At 30.4% G+C, this 12178-nt stretch overlaps 1 protein-coding gene across 5 annotated transcripts in view; it reads right to left on the bottom strand.

Moving 5' to 3' along the window:
• The window catches only part of LOC112688087 (acetylcholine receptor subunit alpha-type acr-16-like), a 213158-nt gene extending 202445 nt beyond the window's left edge, over positions 1–10713 (bottom strand). For 2 of the 5 annotated variants that reach the window (XM_025561136.1, XM_025561121.1), the window contains exon 1: positions 9762–10713. In XM_025561136.1, the coding sequence (XP_025416921.1) occupies positions 9762–9819 (58 nt within the window). In that variant the 5' untranslated portion in view covers positions 9820–10713. The remainder of the gene's footprint in view (positions 1–9761) is intronic. The other 3 variants (XM_025561114.1, XM_025561128.1, XM_025561105.1) reach the window with 3 other exon arrangements.
• Between the last annotated feature and the right edge of the window lie 1465 nt (positions 10714–12178).

Raw genomic sequence — 12178 nt, 5'->3', positions numbered from 1 at the left:
ATAAATATAAATTACTCCACCAAACCTCTTTTATTAAAAATATTTTTTTGAAAGCAATATACATTGGTTTCAAGTAAAAAAGACTAATACAGTCATCAGACATTCACCCATTCCCGGTTCAAAACTCGTATTATTATCTTTATTATTTTGTGTTATCTTTCATGCAACTTTGACATCTAAAACAACTGCATACACCAACTATTTGTTACTATTACTTTAATTTTTTAACCAAGTGAATAAGATTATCAATTATTATTTTGTGTGCCATCAGTTTTCATTTTATTTACTTCAAATTATAAGAAATTAAATGGTACATAACCTATAGCTTTTGTTTTGAATTATTATCAATCTGAATTTTTTGAAAATACGATAAAATTTACTATCTAAAATATATTTAAAATATAAATTTGAACTGATTAAAAAACTTCTATCATTTATAGTTTTGAAAAATGATTTATATATTCATCTGCATAAACATAATGATCTTTTGAAAATTTGTATCAACATTTTATTTAAAATAAGATATTTACCAGAAAATAAAACTGACAACGAAATAATATAAGTACAAACCAATATATAAATGCAATGAAATATATTGATGGATTTGAAGATTCACTTATATCAACAGAATAAAAAGAGAAACTATATACAATTTGCCAATCACCAACAAATACACTAGCCTTTAAAATAAATGGTAAGCAATTTCAATATGAATATATTATGTATGCATATTAAATTTTACGAACTGAGTGGATTATCGGGTATTGTTTACTTGACCTACTCTTTAGTATATATCAATAATCTATGAGCAAAGCAGAATTATATGCATTATTTACTGTTAAAGAATCAACACAAATATATATCTAATTATAATTCATATAATATTATTTTAAACTATATCAGTATATTATGTAATTAGTTAAATTATTATTCATTAGTGTTATGTATATTAAATTTAATTGTTAATTTTATTTTTATAAAAAAAAAAAAAATTAAATTATATATCGAGTCACGCATTTTCCTGATAATTAACATTACATATTTGAAATATTATACAGCTACATCGATCTTACCATTGTGGTCATTGACATTTTTAAAAATGTGTAGATGTTTATTTTAAAGTTATATTATAAATACTGGTATATTTATTTATTAGATTTTCTTTAAATTTATTAAACTTTATATGCTTTATTTAACTTATATATATTTTTTTAACCTTATTTAACTTTGTAAGATTCTTCTAATTTTTCTTCAATAATATCTATTTGAAAACTATAATTTAAGCTAATACCATGATATGATATAAAATAAAAATAATTATATTCAAAGCGGCAATTAATGTTATTTATAATTGTTTCAATATTTCGTAAAGGACTTAAGTTAAAGAAACTTTCTTAATACAACATTAATGGTTTAAAATATATCCAAGCTTAAATTTCTCTAGGAAGGTCTTTTTTAGATCTATTAATCTAAAATAATGTAACTTCGCTTAACATAAAAAGCTGTCTGGTTACTGCAAAAAGAAAATAAACTGCTTAAAATTAAAACACAAAGTTCAGCTTGCTTGGGGAAATTATTTATTCTGTTAGCTATAATAAATACAAAATATTGAAACATAATACGATATTTTCTTTAATAATGTATTTTACTAACAATATATTTTATTAAATAATAAATAAAGTAACAGGAAATTAAATAAATCAATTAATTTATTGGATAATATACCTATCTTCGATACGCAGCGGAATTAATATGTTTCACAGCATCTTAAAGCTATCTGAATACAAATCTGTGACACTTATTTTGTGGATAATTTATATCTTTCAATTTCCCCTGTTAGAACAACATATATTTTATTTTAAATTTGTAAATATACTTAATCTCCCTAAAAATAATTTGTATTCATAGGAGATATTCTACGTTACGTTACTCTAATGATCCACGGTATACTACGTGTCTGTTACCCAACGATAACTACTGAAATGCAAGACTCTGAATTCAATGTACATGACATGCAACATAAATATATTTCATTCAGTTTACAAAATTAGATACAAAGGTGTAATATGTCTTATTCATCAAAAATAGATTTAGGATATTTTCTGTTTACCCAAAATAAATATTATTATATGAATACTAAACCGAGAAAATACATATATAATATATACTATAAGGTAATATTATCATCATGATATTAGATAAATGTCATCAATGATAAAATCTAAAACTTTTTCCAATCAATTTAAACATTAATTTAGATTTTTTATAAAAGAACTACGGTTTCATGTGTCATAAACGTTCAGCGAATAACTACTGTATACCTGTAAATTGTTTTGACTCATTTAGTTCAATGTTATTGGGTCTGATTTGTTATTATCACATCAAGCCAAATTTACAATTAGTATTATAAATTAGAATATTACATTTAAATTTACAATTCATTGATTGATTGATTCATAGATTTAATACATTTAACGTAATAAACAAAATATGAACAATTGAAATAAAAATTATTTCGATAGAATTAAATTAAAAACCGTGGAAATAGCTATATTTTAAATCAAAAAAATAAATAAATTTAAAAATAAGAGTATTACATTTTTTTTATAATTATAATTAGTATTATTAATTAGAATATTACATTTAAATTTACAATTCATAAGACATTTTTAAAATATATTGATAGTGAATTATTTACTATAATTTTACAATAAATGAAAAATATGTTTATGCAAATATTGTACCTAGGAATCAATTCTAAGAAAAAGAAAAATTCAATTCTGTTGAGAAATTTTAGTAAACTTTAATATGACAACAATTTACACAGTAGCAATACGAATAACAATTTAATTCAAGTCATCATTTTCATTGAAATTATTATTATTCACTGGTCGTTGAAAAAATATTATCAACTGTAAGTTAAATTTGCCGGGTATGTTATACCTTAGAATAATTGTTTTAAAATAAACCAATTGATCATATTATGGTTAACTGGGAACCCATTATTAAGCTATAGTTATAATTAAGTATTTATTTTAAACTTATTTTGAAATAAAGATACTAAATTACAATTTATTATAAATAATGCTGAATTTAACTTTCTAAGCAAAGTTATATAATAATTATACAATAATTATATTATAAATTTTCAAATATTTTCAATCAATTAGCAAATTATGTTTATTCTCATAAATAGAAACCATTAAAAATAAAAATAAATACCTATAGTATTATTTATATATTATAAAAAAAAATCTTACCATGTGGTTTAGTTACGTTTATAATTTAATTTTAAAATATTATCTTATTAATTTTAAATCACTTTAACATTAAATTTTACGACTGGTTCTAAAGTTTAATCATATTTTTATATGGTAATATTTTTTATATTTTAAATTAATGCTATATTTTAGCTTATTATTGCATTTAAAATATTCAACTGTTGTTTTTATCTATTCTAATATAATATTATATTAAGGTTTTAAATATTTATCATGTACTAGCTAACCCATTACGCGATACCTCTGAAAAAAATTCAAATAAATTCTAAAATTCAATTCATTTTGTGGTTTTTATTGAAACTTTTTTTAAAAAGAAAAAAAAATTAATTTATTCGAGTACTTAAATAAAAGGGTGAATAAATAAATGTTACCCACTTTGCTTTTTTGTGTGCATTTATTTTTATTTTAACAGCGCGCGACGGGTAAAAGGATAAGGTGGATTCTGTATACACACAAATAATAACAAGTAAATAGTCATCATGGGAATGTACTCAACGACTTCCAAAAGTTTCATGGTAATTGGATGAATATTGTAGGAATTCATAAATGACAAGCAGACATTAATTTTCTTTTTGTATATGTATATTAAAAATAAATACATTGATTAGGTGTAATGACTATCTTATAAACCAGAGAGTTAACTCAAGTTCCATAAATAGTATCATCAAACCTGATGGTAGTGAATAGTAGTGTTACATGACACCGGCTAAACTAATCGACACGTGCCTGTAATTCTATCGAGAATATGTCGAAAGTCCGCAGGACTCTTGGGAAAAATAATTTTTCAATCCCTCTTTTCGTTGGACATTTATAATTTAAATGTATAACATTGTACCTGGAGTTTATGTTACAGTTAAGATATATAGGGTCGTGAGTTTTGACTGGAATTTATATGAACATATTGCAGAACATTTGTTATTCTACTGTATTAGGCAAAATACGTACAATACAATAATTAATTTTTGTTTTCGTGGTAAAAAATATAAATATGGATCATAATTTAGTTGTATATGATATTCGTTATAAAAAAAAATAGCTGCTTATTTACTTTATTTACAATTATTTATTAAAATATATTATTTGAGAAAAATAAGTAATAATAATCTCGTAATAGAGATATTTTCAATTCGAGAAAAATAATTTAAACTATATTTTATACAATTAAAGTTGATATTTTGTTTTTAACACCAATCGTACAATATACTTCAAAACATTTTAATTTTTTAATATTTATAATATAAATAGTTATCATATTGTATGTAATGTACAACCTAATATGTATATACACTAAATATTAAATACATCTAATATACAGAATATAATTATCCTTGCAATTCTTTAAGAATAAAGAAACATTTTTAACAAAAAAAAAAAAAAAAAAAATGAATATTTAACTCTTATGGTTTCTTTGACTGAAGGAAAGAAAAAATATATACATTATTAAACTGAATTTTTTTATTCAAACTAATGTCAAATCAATTTTTGTTTTTAAATAATTTATTATAAAATAAATAATAGGATTCGTGGTAGTTACTATCATATGTAATGGTTTACTTTGATAATGTAAATAAAATAATGAAACATTTAATTAAATTTATCATAAAAAATTATTTATTAATTTTTTTTATCCCATAGTATAAATTTTTTTTTTAAGGTCAATAATTATTTTTTAGTTCTTGTTTTGATAATTGAGTAATTTTCATCAAACTATTTTTTTGTATAAACATATTTTCTTCTATAATAAAAAAAATATTAAATTACATTTAAATTAAATCAATTTTTTTTTTTTTTTTTACTGTTAATAATAATAACAATAAATGTTTTTATGATATTATAAATTTTTATTATTATAATTGTAGTTCGTTATAATAAATTTGATATTGTTTATTCTTTTATTTAAAAAAGTTATTGGTTATCATTGGAATAAATATTTACTTTTTTTTTTTTTTTTTTTTTATAACCGTGTTAATCTTTATAATGAAAATCTAAAATTGCAATGGTATGTTTTCAAAATACAGAAAGTCGATATCAAATGTTGAAAATTAGCAGGGATTTGGAAGCCAACGTGACAGTTATATATTGTTTGATTCTTTTTTTGTGTCAAACTTGTTGCCAGTCTTAGAGTGGTAAACAACGTACTTGAAAATGGAATATAATATGTATATAATTTACGATTAAATATATATATTATAAGTGTAATTGTATTCCATACTAATTTAATAATCATTATTTTTAAAAAGTTTAAACATAATTATACATTTACAATGTCATTAATTAAATACGTTTTATAAAATATATTAAATAAATTCTTTACAGAACTAATATAAATATTAAAATAAAATAAATTCATTATATTAAATACATTTTTTAAATTTGAATCTATTAAATATCATAGTTCATGACTCTTCATGCGCCAAATTTAAATTTTCATGAGTGTCGTTTAATAATAAATATTTATATTTAAATCTCAAGTTGTATAAAGAATTTTATAATATAAACAAATTTCAAAATTTAGATATAAATTAATATGTGAGTAATTTTAAATTTAGATTAATGCTTTATTATAAAGTTATATGCAATGTCTAACATAATAAAAGTTATAATTTTAAATTATGTATGAATTTAAAATGAGAAAATTTAACTCAAAATTGTAACTTCCTAAATTATAACTAAACTATTTGTCTTAATAGTATTATCAACGTATTATAAATAATATATATCTGTGATTTATGAATAAATATGAAACTATTTTTACGTGTGACATATGCATTTAATTTACTAAGTCGTCAATAAATATTCCTATATTCTGTTTTGGATATACATAGTATTATGCATCAGTAAGTATAATGACATGCATTCATCTATCAATTTAAAACTGAACTTATAAATATTCAGACACTATTTCATCATATTAGTAACCACCGCATCGTACCAATATTACCTACAGAGCCATCATTGGCTTTGCAAATGACGTTAGGTATTTATTTATAGCTTAGAGGCTCTTTTAAATGTAAATGTACAACTATTAAATTATAACGAACATTTGGAATTCGAAATTATATTTACATATATTTTTGTTGAAAACATATCAACGATATTATTTTATCAAGAAAATATGTTAGTAATAAACATATAACCTTTTAACCATCGTCAATGTATGTCGATAACTTGTTGTGAATCAAACGTATTACTAAAGAAGTAATCATCGTATTTATAACATGTACATTTTAAGTGAAACAGTTTTACAATCATCGATATGATAAATATATTTGACCTAATCCATCCAAATATTAATATCCCTTATGCCAATTGTAAATTTATAATCTATATAATATTCGACTTTTAAATATCCAAATAATATTTAGAACCACAATATTTATTATGTAGGTAATTTTAATTTTACCGATTTTTTTATTTAATTGAAAGTTTTGGTTTATTTTAATTAAATTAAATAATAATATTAAAGAGCATAATTTACATAATTAAATTAATTAATATAATATTTTTAACTTTTTAATAACAAAAAAAAATTGTTATAATATAATATATAAGATGAATAAAAATCTAAATTTATATAACTTTATGATTGTGATGTACAAGAACAAAATAATGTGTTGTTAGTTAGATATTAAATTTAAAAATATTTATTAATTACTATGTTACGATTAGTGTCCAAAGGTTGACTAATATTAAGATTAGCCGATCAATCTTAAGTTTAGACAATGCTATATTAGCCAAACACAGTGGTTAAACTTGAGTTCAGTCATACTCCTAACACTGGCCGTGACAACTATTTATTTATTTATAACTTATTCAAAAAAAATGTATCGTATGTATAATTATAATAATATTTTTATTTATATTTTAAATAAAAATAATATACGTTTCATAAATTTACTATAATATTAGTAAGTTATATTCACTAATCGTTCTTCCTGTATTATTTTATTAAATTATAGTTCCATTTATATATTACAATAATGAATATACAATTCATGTTATAAATATGCAAACAAAATATTATAGGATGAAGTATTTATTGATTAAGGCATTGGGAAAAGAAACTTTATTGATAGAATTAGATGGAGTCAGATTTTTTAGTCACCAAGCTGATTACACAATTGAATAATTTCTTATAAGAAAGTAAATAAAAACCTATATTACCTTTTTCTCTGACAACTTTACGAAACTACTAATATCAATTTTTAAATTTTTCCCGACTAATGTAACTTCGGAAAAATGTTTTCTAAATAATTTAAATTCCAAAGTGATGTATAACTACCAAGTGTGATTTTATTAATTATCTTCATATAGTTTAATTTTAAATTATCTACAATGTATTATTAAAAACTATTATTTCTAAAAAAAAATACCATTTATTAGAAATTTGATTTTATCATCACATTTCTTAATATTTAAACTAAGTGTTCGATACAACGTAATTGTTCTAAAAATAAATACAATTTTTAACCTTATAAATATAATATTTAAAGATAACCATCCATATATTATTATTTAAAAATCCTATATTCATACCAAAATAAAAAAAAAAACCTTTATTTTTTCAGTTTAAGTATTTTTTAATTTAACCATTTAATATCATTAAATATAGGTAATAAACATGTCTGGTTTAAATTTATTCAGGGAAACAATAATTAATGCTATAATTATTATAATAAGTAGATTATCACTTTTTATTTATTAATTATCATGTTTTTTATTGCATTTTTCATTGCTGAATTAGCACGTATCTGAAAAAAAGGAAAAAGAAGCATCTTATAACTATTTCCTTAAATAATTATATTGAAATAAATAAACCAGTTGAATTTTTATGATAATTTTCCAATATTTAATAATATTAGTTTGAATAAAACTTATTTTAAAATCAAATACATTTTGAATCATTTATTTGAGTAAAAACTTATATAATGAACTGAGTAATTAAACAAAAAATGTCTATCAAATGGTTGTATACGTACATAGTGCGGTTGGTATGGTATGAAATATTTTATTAGTAGAGGAGTGTACATTTAAAATTTACCAAAAGTTAATCGAAATCAAAAATAAACTACTCGTATATCAAACTATGTACTTAGTTTATATACAACGTGTTGATGCGGAGAAAATATATACTTGAGTAAGCATTGAAAATAAAAACGGTACAATATGTTCACACATATATGTTCACACAATATGTTCGATACTATGTATCGAATCAATCTGTTTAACATTATCAATTTTTACGACAATTTGAATTTAGTTACATAAACTCTACTTGCTGGCATACAGATGATGAGGTGTTCGGATGTATGTGTGTGTGTATGTGTATGAGCGGTGAGGCAAATGTTCGCAGAAAACTAATCGACGAATTAAATCGTTCATTTCAATCGAATTACGATCCAGATGAACGTTGAACAAAAATATGTAATTTTTCTTTAAAAAAAAAAAAAAAAAACCACGGGCTAAACAGGACGGTTAATATACAACAGAGTGAAAATAGAAAAATTAATAAAACCACCTAAACGGAAAAAATTACGAAAAATGCATATTCGAAGAATTTTCATCGTAAACCTCGAGAAATTAATTTTTATATTATTTAACTGATTTAGCGTTCAAAAAATAAATACGTTATAATCAACCCTTCCAATTCCAAGTCCGACGGTTGTTTTACATTTCATTACATGGTACACATTTACTGTTGTTTTAACGTATACCATGTCAACGGGCTCTAGAATACGATTCATCTCAATACGGTTTTGACGATATGACGTGCGTATGTATAGAGAGCATGACGATAATCCGTATACAATAGTGTAGTATTCATTATTGTATGGTCTCACTACGCGATCTCGTCACGTCTGTCTGTTTTCCTGTTGGAATACGCGTGCCGCGGCAAAACGATTGTTGCGTATTTTCTAACGGTGACAGCTAAACCGTCATTACATTATTATTATTATTATTTTAAACTATTATTATTATTATTTTTACTATCGTTGTATCGTCGTTACTGGACAAAGAAAAAACCACTACGTGTTGAATGTGTACAAAACGGTTGCCACCGCATCGTAACTCCGTCGTCTTCATCGTCGACGACGGTGCTGGCGTAGTAGCTACCAGTTGCTGTCGAAAATTTGAACGAAATCGCACGTCTTTATAAAACCACTAAAACGCGGTGATAAGAAAAATAAAGATAAAAACACCCATCGTCGTTACATTTCAGAACAATAGTTTACATTCACATCACAAACGGTTATCGTTTTTCGGGCAGGTACGGAAAAACATCGGGGGGTCCGGGGAACCCACTGCTCGTGGATCGAAACCAAATCCTTCGTTGTGCTCCTCGATGCGGCCGTGTTTAAAAACATCATTTTTACCTTGAATTTCAGTACCTGAATACGTTTTTACAAGACGAAGCTTCTCAAATATTAACTATCCGTCGACTTTTATCCGTACGCGTACGTGAACAATGGGAATAATTACCTTTTATTTTCACGGCGGTCAGAGCGAAGAGCACGGCGACGAGTTTCGATGTCGACATCGCGCAGACGAGAACCGACGACGGAGGGGGGGGGGGATCACGCGTGGAAGCTACGACGGCGGGCGGCAACCGGTTGTTCAGCGCGAACGGATCGTCGGACGACGGACCGACGGCGGCGGCACCGCCACCAGTTGCACCGAGTCATCGCTGGTGGCGTCGGCACTGCCCCTGTTGCTGCTGACGTCGATGCCGGTACCGTTGCCGGTCGGTGATGCGTCGCGGTAACGGCGATTGTCTGTGGCGTTTAGCGCGGCGGTACCGGCGCGCCGCTGTCGTGGCGCGGACAGTAGCAGCGGCCGCGGCGACGCAGTTGCGGGACACGCGACGGACCGGTGGTGATGGACGTGGACGTGACGGCGACGCGGACGGTTTGCAGCGGCGGCGACGGCGCGCCGACCACCCATAACCGGCGCCGGACCGTGTGTTTGTTCGGTTTAGGCGCGCGTGGACGACGACGGCTTGCGGTGGCGGTGTCGGTGGCGGTGACGGCGACGGCGACGGCGGTGGTGACGACGCGCGTGGCGCGAACCGACTCGGCGGGCGCGCGTTGTTCCTCGCTACGGTGGGCTCGTCGTTACCGTTGACGGGTTACTACGGAAAAGATGTGGACAAGAAACGTGGCAGACAGCGGTTGAGCGACGGGCGGAGGGAGAAAGCGACGGACGACGTGAGCGCGGGAGACCGAAGATTTCGCGCCGTAGTGCACCTAGGCCGTGGACGACGACGACGACGACGACGACGGATCGGGTGGACGACGTGGACGAGTTACGGGGACGACGGTCGCGACGACGGCTCACACACGACTGGCCGCCGGGTCCGCGTCCGAGGCCGATCGGGGTATGTTCTTGTGCGTTGGCGCGTGCGCGCGCGTGCGTACGCTATCGTTGACGCGGATGCGCTCGCGGGGTGCGTGCGTGGGGTGAACGCTGCTCTGTGATATACCGGTGCCGCCGTCACCGCCGTCGGTGCTGCTGCTCGCTCGCCGGTGCTGCTGATACCGCCGTCGTCGGAGCTGCTGCTGCTCGTTGCGCGGCGCCAGCGCTGCGGCCGCTGCACGCACACGCCAACAGAAATACCGACTCGCTCGTACGCACACTACGCCTTCGGCCGGCCGCGCAGATGGACGTCCGTCCGACGTGCCTCGGCGGTAATATGTTACACGCGCGCGCACGCACACACACACACACTCACACGCGTACACGTATATACGCGCGCATAAATATATTATAACGTGTGTGTGCGTGTGTGTGTGTGTGTGTGTGTGTGACGGTCTTAACCTACCCGTCGCCGATCTGCCTCCCGCCCGCAGATCAATGCTGCCGTCGTCGACAGAGCGAGCTGTTCGTGCTTACGACCCCTCCGCCGCGGCCGCCACGGTCGGGGCGCTTTTTCGGAGGGCGCAGCGCGGCCGGAACGGGGAAAAATAAATAAACAGATATCGTCCGCCGATCGGCCGCGGCTAAAGTCGAGTCGAAAATTCCTACGTCACGCATCGGCGCGCACCCCGTTCTCCCGATCCCCGACAGTCACCGCCGCCGCCGTGCTTTGATCTTCGCGTTCGTCGCGCTCGTTACGCGGGTACGCGCGAAACTCTCAGATCTACGCCCACCGGGCCGACCGCGTAACTGCCGTACGGATTTTTCGGTAGCCGTCACCGTGCACCGTGTCGCTGACCTGCGCGGCGAAAAACCGTCGCCGCGCGCCGCACGCATCGTTCGAATCGAACACCGATCGGTGGTCACTCGCCGTCCGACTCGGCTCTGTAACACGGACCGAGTCGAATCCGTCCGCACCGCAGCAGTTGAACGTATTTCCAGTGCGGATAAATCATGTTTGCGCGTATGCACCTGTGACGGTGCATACAACGGACGCCTAATCTGGCGGAAACGGAACGCGAACGATTGTTTTCGCCCGTGCACACAATACTCTGTACCGTGTTCATATTTTCGCACCGGAGTGTTGTATGTTTTTCTCGCGCGCGCGTTCGGGGGTGAAAATGTTTTAATTATCTTCATGACAATACCATCGCAACACTGGCCGGTATAACATAACCGATGTCAAACGTCAAATAAAGGAATGGAGTCGCGAGAAATGCGCGTTCGGACCGAACGAACGATATCGTAGCGTTTAATATCGAACAATGGTTTATTCGGTACGGCCGTATAGTATAATGTTGTGACAACTACGTCCACATGATTTTTGTACATTACATTAGGGATTTAAAGCCAACAAATATTTTCATTGACCGAGTTTCACTCAGATTGTTTCGTTGAAAGCGATGATTCGTGTTATTGCTTTTAATGGTTTTGTGAAATCAAATGACACATAAATATAAATTTATAGGTATAACACTCGCGCG

This window comes from Sipha flava, unplaced genomic scaffold, assembly GCF_003268045.1.
Source record: "Sipha flava isolate LNK unplaced genomic scaffold, YSA_version1 110_pilon_pilon, whole genome shotgun sequence".
NCBI lineage: Eukaryota > Metazoa > Arthropoda > Insecta > Hemiptera > Aphididae > Sipha > Sipha flava.
The sequence above is the reverse complement of the archived record's forward strand: the minus strand, read 5'-3'. Positions and strand labels throughout refer to the sequence as shown.